Source organism: Ricinus communis, chromosome 5 (genome assembly GCF_019578655.1).
Source record: "Ricinus communis isolate WT05 ecotype wild-type chromosome 5, ASM1957865v1, whole genome shotgun sequence".
Lineage (NCBI taxonomy): Eukaryota > Viridiplantae > Streptophyta > Magnoliopsida > Malpighiales > Euphorbiaceae > Ricinus > Ricinus communis.
Window position 1 is genome coordinate 256,851 of NC_063260.1, and position 21,530 is coordinate 278,380.

At 32.9% G+C, this 21,530-nt stretch overlaps 6 protein-coding genes across 11 annotated transcripts; 2 read left to right on the forward strand and 4 right to left on the reverse strand.

Annotated features, from left to right (window-relative positions):
• The first annotated feature begins 480 nt into the window (after nucleotides 1-480).
• On the forward strand, nucleotides 481-3,679 carry LOC8273388 (putative glucose-6-phosphate 1-epimerase). 2 transcript variants are annotated; one of them, XM_015720738.3, is made up of 10 exons: nucleotides 481-642; nucleotides 835-957; nucleotides 1,057-1,170; nucleotides 1,507-1,558; nucleotides 1,822-1,959; nucleotides 2,101-2,199; nucleotides 2,402-2,499; nucleotides 2,873-2,980; nucleotides 3,084-3,165; nucleotides 3,420-3,679. In XM_015720738.3, exons 2-10 carry the CDS (start codon nucleotides 854-856, stop codon nucleotides 3,483-3,485), a joined length of 861 nt encoding a protein of 286 aa, XP_015576224.1. In that variant the 5' UTR covers nucleotides 481-642; nucleotides 835-853; the 3' UTR covers nucleotides 3,486-3,679. The 2 variants fall into 2 exon arrangements, with proteins under 2 accessions (XP_015576224.1, XP_002521566.1); XM_002521520.4 differs by having other exon boundaries at nucleotides 510-710.
• On the reverse strand, nucleotides 3,598-5,662 carry LOC8273387 (pentatricopeptide repeat-containing protein At5g66520). The gene has a single exon (XM_048374217.1). The coding sequence runs from the start codon at nucleotides 5,564-5,566 to the stop codon at nucleotides 3,719-3,721; it is 1,848 nt and encodes a 615-aa protein (XP_048230174.1). The 5' UTR covers nucleotides 5,567-5,662; the 3' UTR covers nucleotides 3,598-3,718.
• Nucleotides 5,663-5,855: 193 nt separating this feature from the next.
• LOC107261453 (syntaxin-112) lies at nucleotides 5,856-7,972 on the reverse strand. 2 transcript variants are annotated; one of them, XM_015720784.2, is made up of 2 exons: nucleotides 7,867-7,972; nucleotides 5,856-7,170 (listed from the first exon to the last, which is right to left on the reverse strand). In XM_015720784.2, the coding sequence occupies exon 2, from the start codon at nucleotides 7,137-7,139 to the stop codon at nucleotides 6,237-6,239; it is 903 nt and encodes a 300-aa protein (XP_015576270.2). In that variant the 5' UTR covers nucleotides 7,140-7,170; nucleotides 7,867-7,972; the 3' UTR covers nucleotides 5,856-6,236. The 2 variants fall into 2 exon arrangements, with proteins under 2 accessions (XP_015576270.2, XP_015576269.2); XM_015720783.3 differs by having other exon boundaries at nucleotides 7,265-7,895.
• Nucleotides 7,973-8,032: 60 nt separating this feature from the next.
• On the reverse strand, nucleotides 8,033-10,990 carry LOC8273386 (phosphopantetheine adenylyltransferase). 2 transcript variants are annotated; one of them, XM_015720785.3, is made up of 6 exons: nucleotides 10,850-10,990; nucleotides 10,674-10,745; nucleotides 9,693-9,752; nucleotides 9,076-9,170; nucleotides 8,637-8,706; nucleotides 8,033-8,514 (listed from the first exon to the last, which is right to left on the reverse strand). In XM_015720785.3, exons 1-6 carry the CDS (start codon nucleotides 10,967-10,969, stop codon nucleotides 8,380-8,382), a joined length of 552 nt encoding a protein of 183 aa, XP_015576271.1. In that variant the 5' UTR covers nucleotides 10,970-10,990; the 3' UTR covers nucleotides 8,033-8,379. The 2 variants fall into 2 exon arrangements, with proteins under 2 accessions (XP_015576271.1, XP_015576273.1); XM_015720787.3 differs by lacking the exon at nucleotides 9,693-9,752.
• On the reverse strand, nucleotides 10,939-15,189 carry LOC8273385 (transmembrane protein 53). 2 transcript variants are annotated; one of them, XR_007215915.1, is made up of 6 exons: nucleotides 14,485-15,189; nucleotides 14,276-14,384; nucleotides 12,792-12,982; nucleotides 12,361-12,621; nucleotides 11,108-11,168; nucleotides 10,939-11,001 (listed from the first exon to the last, which is right to left on the reverse strand). XR_007215915.1 is itself a non-coding variant. In XM_015720755.3 (4 exons), the coding sequence occupies exons 1-4, from the start codon at nucleotides 15,120-15,122 to the stop codon at nucleotides 12,363-12,365; spliced, it is 1,197 nt and encodes a 398-aa protein (XP_015576241.2). In that variant the 5' UTR covers nucleotides 15,123-15,188; the 3' UTR covers nucleotides 11,983-12,362. The 2 variants fall into 2 exon arrangements, 1 of the variants encoding a protein (XP_015576241.2); XM_015720755.3 differs by lacking the exons at nucleotides 10,939-11,001; nucleotides 11,108-11,168 and having other exon boundaries at nucleotides 11,983-12,621; nucleotides 14,485-15,188.
• Nucleotides 15,190-17,368: 2,179 nt separating this feature from the next.
• LOC8273384 (pheophytinase, chloroplastic) lies at nucleotides 17,369-21,520 on the forward strand. 2 transcript variants are annotated; one of them, XM_002521516.4, is made up of 7 exons: nucleotides 17,369-17,673; nucleotides 17,756-17,857; nucleotides 18,490-18,628; nucleotides 18,708-18,878; nucleotides 19,819-20,059; nucleotides 20,585-20,676; nucleotides 20,895-21,520. In XM_002521516.4, exons 1-7 carry the CDS (start codon nucleotides 17,577-17,579, stop codon nucleotides 21,166-21,168), a joined length of 1,116 nt encoding a protein of 371 aa, XP_002521562.2. In that variant the 5' UTR covers nucleotides 17,369-17,576; the 3' UTR covers nucleotides 21,169-21,520. The 2 variants fall into 2 exon arrangements, with proteins under 2 accessions (XP_002521562.2, XP_015576268.2); XM_015720782.3 differs by having other exon boundaries at nucleotides 17,763-17,857.
• Nucleotides 21,521-21,530: the final 10 nt, after the last annotated feature.

A 21,530-nucleotide genomic window follows, 5' to 3' on the forward strand; every position in this document is an offset into this window, starting at 1 on the left:
TGTATAAACAATAATTAGTCTGAATAATGATATTACAATATTATTAAAATTAGTACTGAAAATTAAAATAAAATAAAGATTTGGTCATCATTCGACCAATTAACTCACGGATTCGTCCTTTTCCTGAAAATAACAAAATGGCAAAGGCAAAAATACCTTTTTTTTGAATCATAATCAGGTCAATTAAACTTTTGTATTTATATATATGATACAATTCAAACTAACTCAAATTAGGAGACAAAGGAAATAAAAGCAATGGGGCACAAAATGTAATATAAAAATTTATTTATTTTATTTATTTTTTTCTCTATTTTAAGTTTGTGCTTTCGAGTTGAAAATGTTTATTTCCAGAAAATAAGTTAGAAAAATTGGAAATATCAAAGTTTTGTACTTTTAAAAAAAAAAAAAAGAGCTTTTTTTTTTTTGGCAAAAAATGAACACTTAATTTGCAGGCTGACATTAATTTGTCGTTGGGCCTAACATTCATTGGGAGCCATGACTTTCACTTGAAGAAAAACCCACAATAAAACAGAAGTGCAAAAGAATATCCGAATGTAGAAGAGGAGGTAGAAGGCAAAACATGGCATCTTGAAAGGGCAGTTCTGTATTCATCATCACACTGACCATTTCACACAATAATAAGTAAGTATGGCGATGGTATCTATCCCTTTTTCTTCTCCCCCTACCCTTAATCTTCGCCGAGTCAACCGGTGAGTTTTCTTCAATCTCCCCAACCATTTCCCTCACTTTCAACTTCTTCCCCACTTTTCTGTTAACGGGTTATTTTGCAATTCTGAGAATCTGACTCTTTTACTGATTTGCATTGTGGATTAGGCTTTACAGATACTCCGGGATGGCATTTGCTAGTGTAAGTAAAGGAACTGCGACTGTCGGAGTAAGTGTTACTGAAGGTGAAGGTAGTTTACCAAAGATTGTGCTGACTTCTCCTCATGGTAGGTAAGTTTATTTATCCAACCCCTTTTACTATAATATTAGGCTGTGTATTTGTTCATTTTTGTGTTATTAATTTCTTTTCGATTTCTCTTATCAACTTAGTGAGGCTGAGATATACTTGTTTGGAGGTTGCATCACATCTTGGAAAGTCGCCACTGGTAAAGACCTCCTTTTTGTAAGGCCTGATGCTGTATTTAACAAGAAAAAGCCAATCAGGTTCTTCATTTTTCCTGTTTGAAATTCTTTCTTCTTATGCTTGGATGTCAAGATTTGGATCATGTATTTGGATTTTTAACGAATACTTTAATTGGAACCACATCGATTTGTATTAATGATGATTTAGCACAGATCCATTGTGAGCATGAATGGCCAATTGATAAGGATGTGAATTAACACCTGATGATATGTTCTATGAAATCATTGTGTTCAAAATTTAATATTTCAAATCCAAATGCACGAAACCAATGCAAGGTCTTATATCTTAATTTTAGGGATTGAGTTTTCTTAGATTCAGATACTGACTATAGATATAACTCTATTCTGTTGGGATAGCGGAGGCGTTCCACATTGTTTCCCGCAGTTTGGACCTGGAACTATTCAGCAGGTATGCATATGATGATCCTTTTCACTTTTATAGTTCTCTTTTGCGCCAAATTTTTTCACACAGTTTTGACCTGGGTTGCATTGGTTATTGAGTTCATATTCATTACTGCTATATAGTCATGGGTTACTGGTAGATTTGTGGCTTTTTTTTAGTCATTTTTATTGAATATGTATTTGGTCTATAACAATGAAAGCTTTTTTGCTTTATGTTTATTTTACTTTTATTATTTTGTTGAACTTTAGAATTGCATATGTACTTAACAGCATGGATTTGCAAGGAATATGGATTGGTCAATTGCTGATTCTGAAAATGTAGAAGGCAATCCTGTTGTAACTCTGATGCTCAAGGATGGGCCTTATAGTCGTGCCATGTGGGACTTTGGTTTCCAGGCTTTATACAAGGTAGGCTATTATCTCCCTGCAGAGAAGCACCACTCAGCTTGGTTATAAATTTTTGGTGATCATACCTTTCTCGTTTTTATTCTACTGAGATTCTGTTTTATATTTAGTTGTCAAGTTTGTTCTTTATTCCATTGTTTACAGGTCATCCTTGATGCAAAGAGCATTTCCACAGAACTAAAGATTACGAATACAGACAACAAGCCATTTTCATTTAATACGGCACTACATACATATTTCAGCGTAAGCACAATAATTTCACACTCAGTGAAGCAGTTTTATGTTCACCTGATGATATCCAGATTGATTTCCACAGTTGGACATAGAACAGTGCTTTTCTGTCACAAAGACGAATGCAGGACCAAGAATTGTTTTCCTTTGAATTTAAATGGCTTCAGAAATAGATGATGCATAGTCAAAATTGATTTCAGATGACACCATGCAGGCTTCTGTAACTGGGGCATCTGTGAGAGGTTTAAAAGGTTGCAAAACACTCAATAAGGATCCAGATCCTAACAATCCTATAGAGGGCAAAGAGGAAAGGTCAGAAACATTTATCTTATGTAGTATGATAAATACCAAAATGATTGTTGTTTCCCTTTGGAAAATCTCAAGGAAGAAAGAAATGGATAAGTGATGTATGTTTCTTATTTGTGTCAGAGTTGACGTATTAGTTCTTCTTACAAGCATGTCTGCCTTTGTGACTTGAAATGAAATTATTCATTTTCTTTTCTTATTTATTTAGTTATAATTCAATAGTGATGACAATCTCCAACTTATTGGATATTGAACATGAAAACAGCCATTTCTCAAAGGCATGATGCTCCAGAAGCATAAGTTGAAAACACAAGAAAACACAATGATTCTTTCTCAATTTTTTTTTCTTCACTTACTAACTATTCTACTTATAAATCAGGGATGTGGTCACTGTCCCTGGATTTGTAGACTGCATTTACCTTGATGCTCCTGAGGAATTGCAACTTGATAACGGCTTAGGTGATGTTATAACTATCAAGAACACAAAGTACGTGAGTTGGGACCTCATTTAATACTTTGTTTGCCTTCAAGATTTCCGTCAGCATCTGTACTCACGTTTCTGGCTCTCTCACTCTTTTTGCACATTGCAGCTGGTCAGACACTGTACTGTGGAATCCACATCTTCAGATGGAAGCTTGTTACAAAGATTTTGTTTGTGTTGAAAATGCCAAGGTACTTAAATACCCACTTTCATCTTAACTTTCCAAGCTTTATGCAATCTGGGATTATTTTCTTAGTCCATTGCTGGGCTTTCTAACAAAGTTCAATTACTGAAACTGCTTAGCAAAGTCAATCTGTAATCTTATAAAATCAGTTTGTGAAAAATATTTGGCTAAGGTGGATATACGCTTAGGTGCCATCTTGATGCATAAATTTGTTATTAGTAATTAATTTTCAAAATATTAATTTTTCTCTGGCTGCTGCAGATTGGAAAGGTTGAGCTAGAGCCTGGGCAATCCTGGACAGCTAAGCAGCATATTAGCATTGGCTAAAGGGTAGCTGTACAGTATGTACATTGGTTATGGGGCAAAGTTATTTTCTTTTGCCTTTTAATTTGACTTGCAAAATTGCAAAAGCTTTTCAAGCTCTTTTGGCAATAATTCCTGACAGTTAAATGCTCTTTGTAATGTCATTTGGAGTTTGTGTTAATTGAAATGACAGTGCTATACACAGAATTTACTGTGAACATAATGTGCCTATAGCCAAAAACTGTCACTCACTCTCTTCACCAATAATCACCACAAGTACATTTCCCCTCACTAAAAACGTGGAAACGAGTTCTATCCCGCATGACAATCTCTCTGTTGTAAATCTTGGAAATGAGTTTCATTACCATATGGCAATCCTCACACACTCTAAGATTCTTAACAATTCGTATTGTTGTTCTTGGTTTTGTCCTGATTAGTCCAAATGCAACAGCCAGCTTCTCACTATGCTGATTCAAGGCTGTTTCTTTCTCCTCATCCTTGAGATCAAGTAATAAATTTTGTGTTGCAGGTTTATATCCTTCTTGTCTCAGCCGCTCAACAATTTTGTACCACATGCAATTAATCTCTGCAATTTGAGGATGGGACCCATCCCCAGCAAAAAATCCATGGATAGCCCCATCTAGACTGATTGTGCTGCATCCTGGAAGTTTGGATACTCCATCTTCTTTCATTTTCCTTCTTACTTCAACTGCTTCATCCCATTCCCCTGCAGCAGCATGGATGTTTGCTAGGTGAATGTAGCGCCCACCATGGTCAGGGTCCACTGCAATTAGGAATTTTCCTACCTGTTTACCTAGCGCTATATTTCCATGAATTCGACAGGCATTTAACAGTGCTCCCCAAATAACAGCATTTGGTTTCATTGGCATTCCCTTAATCAGATTTTCGGCTTCTTTCAGCAATCCAGCTCGACCCAATAGATCAACCATGCATCCATAGTGCTCCACTGTTGGCTTCAAATTATAAACTTTATTCATGCTCTTAAATATTGATTTTCCCTCATCAGCAAGCCCTGTATAACTGCAGGCTGTCAAAATTGCAGTACAAGTTATCAGGTTTGGCTTTAGTCCTGCCATGCACATTTGCATAAACCAGTATAATGCTTCTCTTCCACGCCCATGAATCGCGAAACCATGAATAAGCGCAGTCCACAGAGACACACTCTTTTTCCTTGTTTTCTTAAAAACTTCTAAAGCATCTTGCATACTACCACATTTTGCATACATGTCTGTAAGTGCACAACCTAACATTGGGTCGATTTGGACGTCATTCTTCTTGATGTATGTATGAATCCATCTTCCTTGATCCAATGCTCCGAGATGTGCACATGCTGAAAGTACATTTGTCAGCACTATTTTGTCAGGTTTAATACCTGCAATCTGCATTTCTTGAAACAGGTCCAGTGCCTCCTTGTCAAGACCTGCCTGGACATGGCCGGATATCATTACTGTAAAAGAAATGGCATTTTTTTCCGGCATATCTTTGAAAAGTTCATATGCTGTTTCAGTCTCGCCACATTTCACATACCCGTCAATTATTGAGTTCCAAGAAACAGTGTCTGGATGTGGGATTCGATCAAAGATGATTCTTGCAGATTCTATGAAACCAGATGCTGCATATGCGTGTAGAAGGGAATTTGTGGTATAAACATCTGAACCAAAACCCAGTTTAATGATCTGAGCATGAACTTGTTGAGCCTTTTCTATGGCAGAAAGACTGGAACAAGCCTTGAGCAGGAACGGAAAGGTGTAACCATTGTGTGGAACTGAATGGCATAGCATTTGATGGTATAAAATCAAGGCTTCCTCTGGTTTATTGCTATCAGCATATCCTCGAAGCATAGCGTTCCAAATGTAAGTGTTGGGTCTGCTGCTGAGACTGTCGAAAACTATTTTGGCATAGGTTAAGTTCCCTGAATTAGGGGAGGCTGCAAAAGCCTGGAGCTCGCTTATTGTGATGGTTTCCAAGACAGAACCTGTTTTGAACATCTGGGCATGGATTTGCTTTAATTCCATCATGCTTGAACACTTTTCAAGCAGAGATAAAGTCTGTGTCATAGTAGAGTGCAAGGCAAACGGTGCCATTGAGTTGCTTTTCAAATAAGGAATATCTTATGAATGTTTTAAAAGGGATAAAGGACTTTGATATTGACTCTGTTGCCTTAGATTTTCTTTTCAGCAAATTTGGATAAGGCTCTTGATACTCCACAAATCCTGAGACCGCCCAAGGGTAGAAGTGAGAATTCATCCTGGTTCCCATTCACATTCTCAGTGCCATTTATTATTTTCATTTCTAGCTTTTATTGTTGCAACTATTAAATTCTTAAATTGTAACTATAAAATCAAGTTAGTTTTAGATCTTTGACAAAGAGGAGAACTAAAACATGTTAAATTCATCTGTATATGTTGGAATTCAGGAACCAAAAGAATTAGGGATACAAATGCTATTGACATAATTAAGAAATCCTTTTAATAAGGGATTGAAAGGAAATGCTTTAATTAATTGTTAATTCAGCATCATCATCCTACATGTCTCCTGAGCTTGCCAAGAGAGGCACACCAACACAACACCCTATCAAAATTAACACCAGTGACATAACAATGTATGACAAGGACCCAATTCACAAGCCTAAATAAAAGCCAATCAAGAAGCAAAGCAGAAAAAAAAAAAAAGGAAACCTTCCTGTTCCTGAACTAGAGCAATTCAACCAGACATGAATCGGCAGTATTCAAATAATCATCTGGAGTTGATCTATCAAGAAGCCAACAGTGCAACAATGCAAACCAACAGTATAACGAACACCACATACCAAACCCAGAAAACCCAAACCTTCCTCTTCTTCTTCATCTGGTTGGCATAGTAAAGACTGTTAGTTCCTCCACTGATAAAATTACCAGCATATGCCACATTTTCTTCAATGTCATCCAACTTCTCCCCTTGTGTTTCAACAATAACAGCCATATCAAGAAACACCTGATGCAGCTTTGTCAAGCTTCTCTGTATGTCCATCACAGACTCATGTCTCTCCTTACTCTTCATATCAACAGCCCCTTCTTTCCCTGCAAACAATTGAACTTCCCCGCTTGCTGAAATAATCTTTTCAATTATTTCTTCACTTGGTTCCTCTCCAGTTGCAGTATAGTATCTTCTCTTTAGATCAGCTTTGTAATCACATAAAATCTTCTCTCTCAGTAACTGAAATTCATTCATTATCTCCCTAAGTTGAACCCTCAAACCATTGGTGACCAATATCCTTGTTCTATCAACAGGACTGCCTTCTTTATACAATTCTGATATTTTACGACTGAATTGATTGGATTGATCAAGTGATTCGAGTCTTGCTTTGACAGTCTTGGCTTTTCTCAAAACTGCAACTATATTTGCTTCCATTCTATCTCTCAGGCCTCGAAGAACTTTATTACTGTGAGTGGACTTGGTTTCTTGATCAAGGGTTTGAAGATCAAACAAGAGATTAGTAGTCTCTACCATTTCTGCCTTGATAGCATCAACTTCTTGAAAGAACTGAGAGAGGTTTGGATCATCTGTGGGGTTAAGGCAACAGCCAGACTCTATGTCGAATTCGGTTTCAAGATCCTTTCGGGCTTGCTTCTTCAGTTCTACATAACTTAAGAAAGATTTTGTCATTAGATCATTCATCTTCACAAGAATTTTGCAAAACACCAAACTCCTGCAAAACAAATTGACAACATATATCAACAACAAAACCCATAACCAGTTGAGAGACAAAACCAGATAACTCTACAAGATAAAAGAAAGAGTACCCTTTAAACAGATTCAAGATTCAGATTAAACGAGCCAGTCAAGATTCTTGAGATTCTTCTGTTCTTTCTATTATTAATTTGTCAGGTTGGATAGTAGATTGATAGAGTTGTAAATATAAAGGATAAGGGACTTGAAACTTGGGGTTTTAAAGAAGGTGATGAAAGGAATGCGATCGTTCAGTTCTGTTAACGACTCTCTCTCTCTGTGCATTTAAAATGATTCAAAGTTCAGTTGCATGGGAATGGTAGCCGTTACATTTATAGCTGCTACAACTCCGCCAAGAGAAGTTGGTGATGCGCTATGATACGACACCGTTTTATTTGCTTTGAGTTGAGAGGCTAATTTCCAAAAACAACCATCGCACTTATCAAAACGAGCACGTGGTTACCATTGGGGCTTCTTTAGAACTGACTATTCATTCAGGGGCCTTAGCCAGAAGAAATTTCATGAAATACGGTTTTTCTTCAAAAAATAATTAAGTTCTAATTTAGGGCCAATTTTATTTTACTCTTTTTTTTTTTTCTTTTTTAAAGTTTTGAAATCTGTCTCTGAAAAAAAAAATGAATTAATGCTTTAAATAAAAAATTATAAACCTACTTACAGCAATCTCAAACAGGCTCATAGCCTGTGCATTTCAACAAAGAGAACGATGTTGGCCAAAATTGGTTTTGATAATGCATGATTCTGTTCTGATACCTAAAATGCAAAGATGCTCAATACAAGAGGGAAAAGTAAATCTAAGAATAAAAAAGAGCTGCAAAAGGACATAACAGAAAGCTAAAACAGTTGAATTACTGCCTCTACCAAGTGAAACATTACTAAGGAAGTTGTGATTACAACAGCCCGTGTGAATCTCCACTTTAAGTTCTTCAAATACAACTTTGAGGAGGGGCAGGAGGGGTTCCTCTGCTATTGTGTGGAAAATCTATATGTCCATTTACAACATTCCTTCATTTTATTAGCATTCCATAAAACAAAGTCGTAGAGATCATATCACAACAGAGTTACAGGACGTCTGTGACATCACGTGCGGTATTTACCGAATGGAGGAGCATCGTCATTTCTGGATTGCATCAGCTTAAAGCTTCCCTAAAGTCATTGAACTAAGCTTATCTCACACGATCATCGGGTTGGTTTCTTTTTCCATGATTTCTGCTTTCTGAGCCTTCTCAGCCTCGAGCCTCCTTAATGTGGTAGAGCTGAGCTTATCTCCACTAGATTCTTCAGAAAGAAGATCCACAACTTCAATCTGCTCAACATCCATGCATTGAGGCTCATTCTTCCGATGTTTAGGAGGATTGCAAGTCTATGTCGACATATTCATATATCACATAAAAGATATACATCATATGCAATAAATAGAACTCGAACCTTGAGTAGTGGTAAGCCTTTCTCAGCCCTCTTCTTATTAACTGAGAGCCCACCTGGTACTGTCTCCTTGCTGCAGCAGAGCCAACAATTGGTCAAAAATAATTCTGCTACAACTTTAAAGGTGTGTGCAAAGATTAGTGAAAGCCCAAAAAACTAAGGTGAGTTGCAAAAATATAATAACAGAGATCACTAGAACAATTTAAGTTCTAATCAACAAGGGAGGCATGGATATAAACTCAGAAGCAACAGAAATTAGAAGCACCAAAATCCATGTGTATGGTAAACTAAAACATCCATATTTTATTAGAAGAGTGATGTTTCATCCAAGGACCAAATACATACGTACATATATATATATATAAGAAAAGCAAAACAAATTAATAAGAAGATAATGCTGATAATGTTAGCAGAGAAAATATAAGAAACAGATGGAACTCACCTTACAACAATAGCCTCCAAATCTTCATCAACAATTGAAGGTCCATATGGATCAATAATAGGTTCAACTTGCACTGCAAGTTCAGGTTTAAAAGACTGCAAAAAAGGAAATGAAAGAAAAAAGATTACAATTCACCAACACTAAAAAGCAATCGTTCACCAAACAAATAAGGTTTTGTGGAGAAACAACCATGCAGAAGATCAATTTGACCTTCACACAGTACAAACAGTTTAGATGTTAAGGACGACTATTCACATATTTTGAATTCTGTCCTGGTCTAGAACGATTTCAATTTGCAATGGAAAAATATGAAATACTGGCAATCCATCCACTTTTCTCCAGTATTAAATCATATATCATTCTTTCAGACACAAGGCAGAGGCTCATCACACAAAAACTTAGACATCCATGAAAAAGCAAAATGGGAGACACAAGAATCACAGAAGATTAACCTCTCTATGCAACCTATGCTGTGTCGTCTATGTTGGATATCAATTTCCTGTCTGGTTAAAGACATTTGACCTAAAATTCTCTAAACTGAAAACAAGAAACAAGCATCTTTTGCCAAATAAAAGCTTATGGCATAGAACATCATATCCTTTACTAGACTAAACTACCTTGATGTAAATTTCAACATTATGCATCCTTTCCTCAATGGGTTGTATCAAGTCAGCAAACTGCAGAAACAGAAATTTCCGATCACTTTAAATACCTATTTCATGAAAACAAAAAAATTAAAACAAAAAAATCTTACTTCAAAACATTTGCTTTCAGACATGTAATACAACATTATATTTAATAGCAGCCACAAGAGCATATTACACATTATTGCAGTATCAGTATTAGCTCAATGGACAAATATGGAATATAGTATCTACATTATTAGTTAATTAAATTCAGAATGAGATTGAGGATACTTCTACTTTCGCATGAAAAAAATACCCAAACAATTTGACATCATTAAATATTACCAGCCTTTTTAAGGGGTCACTATAAGACAGGTTGTATCTGTTACAAAGATATTAGTTACAAGCAGAAAATCCATAACATATAACAGTCATTTCAAAGATTAATTCAGTCAGGCTCACAGCACAAACAGGTAGAGAAAACCAAATTTATGGATCAAATTGAGAACTATCATAGCTGGAGACCACTTATAGTGATTGCACTTGTTGGCAATTCGCAATTGCAACACCACAAGATCTATCTATCTATCCACTTAGAAAGAGGGTGAGGATGGCTCTATACCCAACACATTGAATTCTTCCTCCTTTTCTTTTCGAATTTTACTTTAAATACGGGCAAAATTTACCTACTATGAGTGCATACACTGTAACAAATAGGTAAGTAATATTTTTTTTAAGTGTTTCACACTTCAACATTAGATGAGTGACACAATCCTTAATCATTTAATACTGATAAATATGAGTGACAATCTATGGGCTTAGTATGTTTAAATGGGGATATGGTATTGGAGTAGGTAAATATTTTTCTAAATATTCGCATGTACTTAAAACAGGAACAGAATAATTTGCAAATGAAACAAGCAAATAACAATAAAAGAAGCAGATTATAACGAAAAGAAATGGTAAAGAAACCTGCTTGTTAGTCAACATGGGACCATCGCAGACTCCAACAACAATTCGTTCCCTAGCCAGCTCTGCTGATGCCTACTATTGCACTCATCATCAAAACCAATTCATAGAAAATCTAAAAAAGAGAACTAAACTAAAAACAAAGACCCAGTAAGCATATATATAAATATAATGAATACCTTGAGGAAAAGGCGATGGCCGTCGTGTAATCGGTCAAAGGTGCCTCCAAGAACCACCGCACCATATGAATTTGGTGGTGATATCTTGTGATTAACCATGGGTTCCTCTAAAACTGCCATTTTTTTTCACTTAACTTCTCTTTGTAATTAGTCTGTATAGAGAGAGATGGCAACAGGATTACATAAAATTTTTCATTTTTCTTTTGGGTGGGTTCGTATAATGTTATAGTAGTTTTGAAATGAACCGGTACATCGAACCTGGACATTTGGCGCGGGTTGGTTGTTGGCGCAATCCATTCAAAGAGATCCATCCACCAAACTTCAGAGGGTAAATAAAATTTAAAAAAAATAATAATTCAGAGAGTGAATATGGGTCCCGAGCACCAATCAAAGCAGACTTAAACCTCAAAATAATTTAATTACATTTTGAAGAATATTTAAAAATATGCCAAATGCATATGTAAAGAAAAAAAAGCCTAATATATATTCATATAATACAATTTTATTTATTTATTTCAACACTTTAATTTTTAATATAATCTAATAAATTTCTTAAATTATTTTTTATAATATTTAAATATTTTTAATATATAATTTTATTTAATATTTTCATCGTAATTTGCTGGTAAATGTTTAAATATTATTAAAAAATAAAATTCAAGTATTTATTAAATTAAATCAAAAAATAAAAATATTTAATAGATTATAAAAATAAAAATCAAATATTTATTAAGTTAAACTAAAATTTAAAATATTCAAAATGACTAAATAACTAAAGTTATATATTTAACTATACATTTCTTCTTTAAAATATTTATATAAAATTTTGAGAAATAAGATTAAGTCTTTTTTGGGTTAATATGCCAACTAAATATATAATTACAAATAAATTATAAACCTTGCTAGTAAGTTGTATATATCCGTCTAAATTTAATTATAGAACTTGTATAGAATTGTTGTAGAATGTAAAAAAAAAAGGCTGAGGATTTTTAATTTTTTTTTTTTATGGTAATACATTTAATTTTTTAAAAGAGTTAATTATAACCCTAAGTATGTTTAACCATATTCAACCCAAAAGAGAGAAAGAAGAATACCAGAGTCATCAAACTAGTTTTAAGCCAAATGAGACATAATTTCTGAATTCTGGCCGTAACATTGTCATTCATCATTAAATAACAGCCAGAAAGCATCAAAATGCGACAGCCAACCATGCATCAAATGTGTAACAGTTTGGTTAGCTAACAGTTGAAATGTTCTCAAGGACACTAACGACCCCTATGATACAGGTGCTAGATAGCTTCTCACAACTCTATTGGTTTCTGTTCCAGTGCTACTACAACAAAGCCTAAGAGTACACATACACACAGCTCTGGTAACTTCAGGAAACTATCATTCCTATTCTGAAACTTCAGAAAACTATTATTCATATTCCAAAACCCGCCCTGGCCACATCTACAGAACCAAAATGATATCTCAATGTAAATAAAATATAACGCATTTGCAGAACTTACGTCTACTTAGCTATTGCAAAACACTCTCTCAAGAAATTATGAAGCACCGATAGATATGTGTCTGGGAAAGTTCGATAGTGATCAACATGAGGGGATGATCCAAAATTATAGGATACTACTTTTCTTCCTATCTTCCTCTGGTCCTCCATCTGCAACTCTATTGATTGAAATGGAACGACCTTATCAGCTGTGCTGTACAGATAAAGCTGAGGACAATGGGGCTGATTCTCTGAGAGAACAAAGACAATCTTCTTTAACTTCCTGAGATAATGAGCAAGATGTAAGAATTGCTATTCACCAACTTTTTGGAATCTTAAATGTGTTTGGCTGTTCCTAAAGAAAACTTTTGGCTGTTCCTAAAGAAAACTAGTTCTCTTGGGGACTACAAATTTCAACATAGAAGTCAACACGGGCATGAATAAAACGCTTACCGCTCCACATCAGGCAACTTCAGCATTTTAGAGAATAGCTTCTCCAAAACCGCTAGCACCAAGACTTCAACTAAAGGTGATTTATTTTCCTGCATATTTAACTTAATGGCTTGGTGTTTGATCTCAGCCAAAGGGTGTATTGCAGAACTGCTTTTCTTCAACAAAGCAGCAGAAAATCCAGCAGCCCAGACCTGCAAGCATGGAAGAAGAACATCATCCGGTGTGTCTTTTCTAATTGATCATCAACCCAATGATATTAATGATAAATAAAACCTCAGCTTATTAAAGCCTACTTCAAACTAAAGAAAATTAAACATAGTTTCTGGCAGCATTTAAAAAAAAAATTGAAATCATGTAATTCATTAAATTCTCATGACTGAAAATCCTATCAATTATGCACACAAAGAAAAAATAAAAAAATTAAATTACACATCTAACTTTATTTACTCACAGGCTTTATCAATGCAAATTCTCCAAACCATGATTCCATGACATTCAGACAATCATTATTGCTAAAACAATTGAATTTCATCACAATCAGTAAAAATTTAAACAAAAGGCACTTGCCAACTTAAGGGCAATATTGGTTATGAGGAACATAATTACTCTCTATTTTCTTGCCAAAAATTCTTGTCGAAAGCTTTCAAGTACAAACTAGTTAAATTCATCAAAAGTAAGTTTCCGCTAAAGTTCAAGTAGATTTTCCATTTCACTATGAGATACTTCTCTCAACTTAAACAAAATTCATGATGAATTTCCCACTCTTTCTGTGAGGAACTAAGCTCAAACTGCGCACTTCTCAGAACAGACTAGTCTAGTCATGGCCCATGCTGATGGTCGGGGAATATCCTAGTCAGATGAAACAGCTGAAGGTTTAAAATATTTCCAATATCATCACATCCTAGTTAAATGAGTAAGAAATTAACTTCCGAAAAGGATAGACTTCATAGCTTGTAAATTAGCATGGTTAACTGAAAAATATGGAACATAGATTATTTAGGCATGTAAGAAAGGTTGGAATGCTTGAATAACGAGGGAATATTACCATTTTATTCAAGCAAGGAAAAGAACAGCTTTATGAAATCAAATAAATAAATAGACAATAAAATGCAGAAGCAAAGGCAAGAAAGTGCTGGGTCAGGTTATTCCTCCTTGTATAAAGATTATTCATGAAGAAGGTGCTTTACCCTTCGAATGGGATATCTACATGTGCTAAAATTCGGTGAAAAGGTAATGCAAATGACTAATTTAAGTCCATTACAACTATAACAAGAATAAACATGAGGATCCATAATAAATCAAACAAAAACTACTAATAAGTACCAGGAAAACATGATCAACTACGGATTACACAAGAAGCACGAGTAACTACATGCATATTCTCATAACAGTTACCAATTAATTCAACATACTTCATTTATATCTCCAAAAAAGACACTAAACTGAGACCATTAATAAATTAAAGAATCCGTAATGTAAAAAACCTTAGGATTAAAGGGCTCGCCTCCTCCTGAATCAACAACACAGCCTTTGATCTTCTCCTTCAAGTGTTCTTTATTTTGAAGTTGAAGAATGTCAAGAATATATCCGTATCTGCAAACAACCGAAAAAGAAAAAAAAACAAAATTATCATCAACTAGAGTACAATGCAGAAGAGCACAAAATATTTGACTAACTGAATCAATCAACATACAAGAACCAACCGGTGTTGCTAAATGTGTGAAAAACCAAACACCGTTCTCTACCATTTTCCTCATCCTCAGAAACCCAAGAAATGAGCTCATTTGCCAAAGAAGTAAATCGCTTCTCAACTCTGTCTCCCAGATCAAAACAAAGCAACTCACCCACTTCAACAACGAAAGTAATAGCGTGAATCCCTCTCGAGTTATACCATTCAACGTACTTCTTTAGATGTTTCTGCTTCGCTCCTAGCCAACCCAGCAACACAACTGTAGCAACTGGGTCTTTGGCACCCAAAACACCCACGTTTTTCCCATTGATAACGGTCCCGGGAGATTTGTTCCAAGTGAAAATGCCTTTGTTTGGATTGGATTTGAAACTGAAATTAAAATTACAAACACTATTTACAGGGATTGATAGATTCGAGAGATGAGAAGAGGAAACAGATACAAGAAAGCGAAATGGGTTCGGGTTTGGGTTTAGAAATGGTGAATGAGAAGAGCGGATGTGGATATGGCGACGGTATTGAGGGAATGTCAGTGATCGAGAAGAAGAAGAAATGAGAGACTTTATTGTTGGTGGAGATGTTAATTTAGTGAAGAGCTGGCGATTGAAGATCCTTACGGGAGCTTCCATGGTGGAAAACTCCATGAATTGCCAATTTACAATTTCAGCACGATTATACGGTTGTGGTGTTCTTTGGCTTTTCGGACATTTAGGTGCTGTCTAACTGTAAGAAATTCTTTTTTCTATTTTTACTTTTTAATTTTTAAAGAAAATAATTATTTTTCTAAAAATAATTATCAAATTTGTAGAATATTTACTATTTTTATTTTTAAAAAAATTATTTTTCATAAAAAGAATTATGAAATTATACAATATTTCCTATTTTTATTTTTTAAATTCTAAAGAAAGTAATTTTTTAATTATAAAATTCATAAAATATTTTACTTTATGAAAAAATTATATTTTATTTAAATAATACTCTAAAAATAAAAAGAAAACTTCTAATAATAAAGCAAATATTATATAATAATAAATATAAAAACTCAATTTATTTTTAAATTTTAGAAATTATAATTTTAAAAATATAACAATTATTTTCTTTTATTTTAAAATATAGATTTTACATTTTATTTCTATTTAAATTATTGTTTGAAAAACTGACTTAATTTCTATAACTAAAGAATTTTTACTTTGTACCGGTATTTTAAATTTTATATCATATATAATATATTTAAAGTTTGAGATCTTATTAAAGTTTTAATTTATATATTTATAAAAATATATAAAGAAAATAAAAGTTTTTTCATAAAATTATAGGTGATAAAATTCTACAGAGTGTCGTTATATTATTTTCTAATTAAAAAAATAACAAGTGGAACACTTATAAAAATATTAACTATAAAATTTTTATAAAAAATTAAATATAAATTAAATACTAATGATGAATATAATATTTATAATTTATTTAAATATAAAATTATTATACTATAGAAACTATAAATTAATAATAAATTTTATTAATTTTTCTATAAAATATATATTTATATTTATACATATATGATTAAAAATTTAATAAAATAATAAAAGCATATGAATTTTAAAATTGTATCACTAAAATAGTTGAAAGAAATTTATGATATATTAAAGAATTTATTTATTCAATATAATAAATGAGAAAATTAATCTGAATATTTATGATATAAAAAGAAATATTAATAAAATATAAATTCTAATAATTTTATTTATTAAAATAATTATTATTTAGATATATAAATATTTATTAGTGCAATAAAATAAATAAAAAAATTAAAAATGATAAATATATTTTTCATATTTATTTATTTTAATATATAAAAATATAGAAATTTATAATATGTGTTATATAATTTCTACAAACTTAATATAAATAAAAATAAAAATATTATAAAATAAACAAAAATTATTTTTTGTACTAGTATAATTATAAGTTAAATTATATAAATATATAAAGTAAAATTTTAAATATAAAAAATAAAATAATAGTACAATAGTATGAATGTAGTGCTAATATATATATATATATAGACATTCGTTTACGGTAATAATATTTTTATTTTTGAGAGTTAAAATACTATACAGACATCACAAATAAAATTAAAAACTATCTTTTTTTTTTAGTTATATTGTATCTTGTTATATTTGTATTAAATTTCTTTAGCAGCATAAATATCGATAGCATTTGTCTTTATTTATTTATTATTTATATTTATTTATTAAAAATATATCTTTAAGTATGTATTTATTGTTAGTATTTAGTTTTTTTATTAAATTATATTTAATCCTTTTATGTTAAGTTAATTTAGTAGTTTTTTTGGTTCGCTAATATCAAATATTTTTTAAAACGTTTCATTACTATGATTAATACATTCCGAGTCATAAAAAGATAAAAAAAAAAAACAATTAAACAGTACTTACCAATCTTTAATATATATATATATATATATATATATATATATATATATATATATATATAATGTCAAAATATTTTGATCCGGAACAAATTTAAAATTATAACTCAAAAATATTAATAGCCTTATTTATAATTTAGTTTTACAAAATTTACTATTTTTAAATTATAAAAACCGTTAAATATCCTATCATTATTTATTGTATGGTATATAATATTTTTTATTAAATTATTTAAAATATAAAATATTAGAAAGCAGTTTTAATAAAATTATATACTAAATAACAGTAATGTGTCGTCGCGTTATTCTTTCAAATTTTATTTGTGCTTTGACTGTGGATGCTTACAAGGAAAAGTGAAATAAGTAATTTAAATTGTAAATGCACCGCCACAATTCATAAACCTAATTAAAAAGAAAAGGCATTTAAAATATGCAGAAAAGCGCGGGCAATACAACAGTAAATTAAGAACAAAAGAAAATCTAGAGTGGCATATGGCTTGGAGGCGGCCACAACTCCCAAACACATGCCAACCACAAATACCCTCCAAGTTTTTACATAACCCAAATCACTTTGCCTAAGAAATACCCAATTCCTTTTTCACATTCTTCAGCTGTTCAAATTGTTAATTAGTGTTTTTTGGGGTAAATTCCAATGTTTTCTTATTCTGCTGTGTCGCCTTCACTTAGGTCAGAATCCTTCAGTTCCACCAGCACCAGATTTATTGCATCCACAAGACAAACTCAGTACAGTAAGCTTCTTCTTAATCTTTTTTCTTTTCTTTTCTTTTGGGTTTTTTTTATATATTTAATTTTGCTCTTTTTGGCTCGAAGGAAGCAGATGTGTGATGAATAGGAGAGGTTTTGCTGTCAGAGGAATTGTAGCTTCTGGAGTTTCGGTCATGGGTTCTTCTTTTGCCGCTGAACCTGTTCAAGGTCAGTCTCATGATGGTTTCAACTTGAGCAAATTAGTGTTTTCCTCTTGAGTTTTGGCTTCAATTACACTTTCATCCTTTTCTTTGAAAACTGAATCAAATTGTCCTTAACCCTAGAAGAAAATATACACTCTAGTTCCACATTAAATTTTAGTCCACTTTTACATTGTGTTTATTGAAATCCATAGAACTTATGAAATTATTTAAAGTTTATATGCTTGAATGAAGTGAGAGTAAATTTAAAATTCTACGTAATCAAATTTATATGAAATTGGTTACAGCGAAACTAAATTCTAACAAAATATGTAGAATTTCCAAAATAAATTCCACATTAGGAAGTCAATATATTCCATAAATATGTTTTTTAATTTTATCATTTATATTTTACTTCTATTTCATGTCTTTTTTCAAATGAAATGAATTTCTTAATGGATTTCAACCAAACATAGTATTAATATAAACTTACATTGTCAAAGACTAACAATAATCTCAATTTAGTTTTTAATTAAGGGGGATAAAAGTGTAATTAAGGTCTAAAGTCAGGAGAAAAACAGTAATTTGCTTATTACAACTCTGCATATTATATGTTTGATTATGAGCAATTTCATTTTATTGGATCTTTACTTTTCATAGGGCTTGATAAGTTGCCGTTCAAGCCAGAAGGCTATAATTATTGGACATGGCAGGGTCACAAAATACATTACGTAGTGCAAGGAGAAGGGTTGCCCATTGTTCTTATTCATGGTTTTGGTGCTTCTGCATTTCATTGGAGGTAATTTTATATTCACTCATCTTTCATGCGGTAGGTGATTGTGATACCATTGTTTAATATGCATTGTATATGTTTGCAGATACAACATACCTGAGTTGGCCAAAAAGTACAAGGTTTATGCTTTGGACTTGTTAGGTTTTGGATGGAGTGATAAGGCAATTATTGACTATGATGCCACGGTATGGAGGGATCAAGTAGTTGATTTCATGAAGGAGATAGTGAAAGAACCAGCAGTAATAGTTGGAAACAGGTAACAATAAGGAACAATTGGTGGTTGAGTGTTGAATTTCCAGTATTTGCGAATATCTAGTTTTAACATTCTAATGAAGAGAGAGACAATTGATATTGTTGAAATTCAACACGTGGATTAATCTATGAATTCTCTATCAGTCTGGTGAAGTTCTAGTGGTTTGTAAGGTTTCCTATGCTTCACAATCCATTTTACCTTTATTGTTGACAAATCAATAATTAATATCCTCATCTTCTCAATTAACAATCAAGAATCAAATTGTAATATATTTGGCACAAATTCTTGAAAACAATATTACAAACATCTATCCATATAGAACAAGTAAAATAGAAGACACGTTTTCAATAGTGAGTGCTATGTGTTCAAATCAATTTGGAATTAAAATTGTGTGATCCTAACACCATTGACCAGCATCAACCAAAAACTATTAGCATTGTACAGTTTTTTCTACTCTTAAGTTCATTGAGGCTTTGCGAGATCATCTTCTGCCTCGTTTAAGTATTTAGAATGTATGAGCATTACAGTTGTTGACTGCTTATGCTTAGAGATGGCCTATTCAACTTTAAGTCGTGCTATATCTTAATGTAATGCTCTGCTATGAGGATACTAGTCTAACATTACCTCATGTAGGGCATTCCTTGAAATATATTCCACGTGGTCCTGGTTCTAATCCTGGCAATACATTGCTAGAAGTACACAACATGAGGATCCTAAACTGAAATGGACATACAGAATGTTTATGTAAGTAGATTTCACGTGTTATTTGCAGAATATAAAGTGGATCAATTTCTTCTGAAACTGAAGTCTAGATCAGCTTAAGAATTTCCAACTGCGACATAAAATGTAGGGGAGAGAAAAAAAAAATTTGTGTCGTATATGCATAGACTAGAAATGCTGGATTGATTTATTAATATGTTACTAACTCAAGTTAACTTTTCAGCCTTGGAGGGTTTACAGCTTTGATGTCTGCAGCGGCATTGCATGAACGAGCTGCTGGAGTTGTATTGCTAAATTCTGCTGGACAGTTCGGAAATGCAAATTCAGAAACCAAGAAGACTGAAGAATCAATCTTACAGAAATCTGTCCTGAAGCCACTGAAGGAAATTTTCCAGCGCATAGTTCTTGGGTTTTTGTTTTGGCAATCAAAGCAACCAGCACGTGTTGAATCTGTATTAAAGAGTGTAAGTTGTCCGATCCATAATTTAAATGGGGCTTCTTATTTCAGGAAAATGGGAGACTGAGGAACATGTGAACTGCTTTTCTAAACTGGCCATTTGTTGTTTATGCATGACTGGGTATCATTGTCTTTATATGAAAAATGATATGTGAATGTAGTTCAATTGATGGTGAAGAATCATCCTTCTTGTAATGTGTAGTGTAATACAGCTTCGTAGGATCACCAACTGTTAAATAGAAGCCCATATCCTTAGGTTTATCCCAGAGAAATCTAGTAAGATTGCTCCTGTCTTGGACTGAAAACTAGGATGTTTTCTCATGGAAACTAAGAATGAGTTTTCTTTTATCCTTCTCTGAGTATTCTCTTAAGCTAATATGGTCTAGGATATCAGCTAAAGGTGGATGCTTAATCACCATTGTCAATTGAATGAGACTTGAGAATGACAAAGGCCGCATGTGACTTCAAATCATGATATTTGCGACAATTTTCTTGATCTATTTTATGATTTTTTACCTAACAATAATTGCAGGTGTATATAAATACCTCTAATGTGGATGACTATCTTGTAGAATCAATAACGAGGCCAGCAACTGACCCTAATGCTGGGGAAGTTTATTACAGGTATGTATGTGGCTCTAGTCATCTCATTGACTCCAGAAAATGTTTAGATAACAGATTTAGACCTGTATAAAGTCTAAATTTATTTTCTGCTATAATTAATGTATCGATAATTGCTACAATGTAAATGCTATGGTGGTGGATTAAAATCCTTAAAATTCATAACTGACAACCACTGTTGGATGAATCTTATTGGTGATGCTTTGTTCATCCTTCTGCAGATTAATGTCTCGGTTCATGTTAAATCAGAGCACATACACTTTAGACAGTGTCTTAAGCACACTGAGATGCCCATTGTTATTGCTTTGGGGTGACTTAGATCCATGGGTGGGTCCTGCCAAGGCTAATCGTATTAAAGAGTTTTATCCTAGAACAACACTTGTAAACTTGCAGGCTGGTCACTGTCCACATGATGAAGTTCCAGAGCTTGTTAATGGGGCTTTAATGGAATGGTTGTCAACTTTAACACCAGAAGTCTCTCTCCAAAAGCTGTAGATGTACTCAGATTAACTGTACATTCGTTGATCAAAGTCCCTGATCAAAGCTTTTCTTGCCAACTTTCAAGAAAAGATGGTAAGAAGTTGGTACCACAGATCCCTTCAAAGGCAGCAAGATGGTGAATTTAAAAGAGCTGGTCATCGTTTCATGGTCAGTGAGGCTGCGCCTTGTCAATATGATTACATGCTTGTATGAGCAACTGAGTGAATTCTTTTGTACTATAATTACAAGACATGGTCCTAACAGTTTCTGATAATTTAGAAATATATTCAAGTAGGGTAGGGAAAAATATTGCCGAAAGGATTTGGGATATTACATAATCCATCTCCAAGACCTCTGTTTTTAACAATTATATGCAC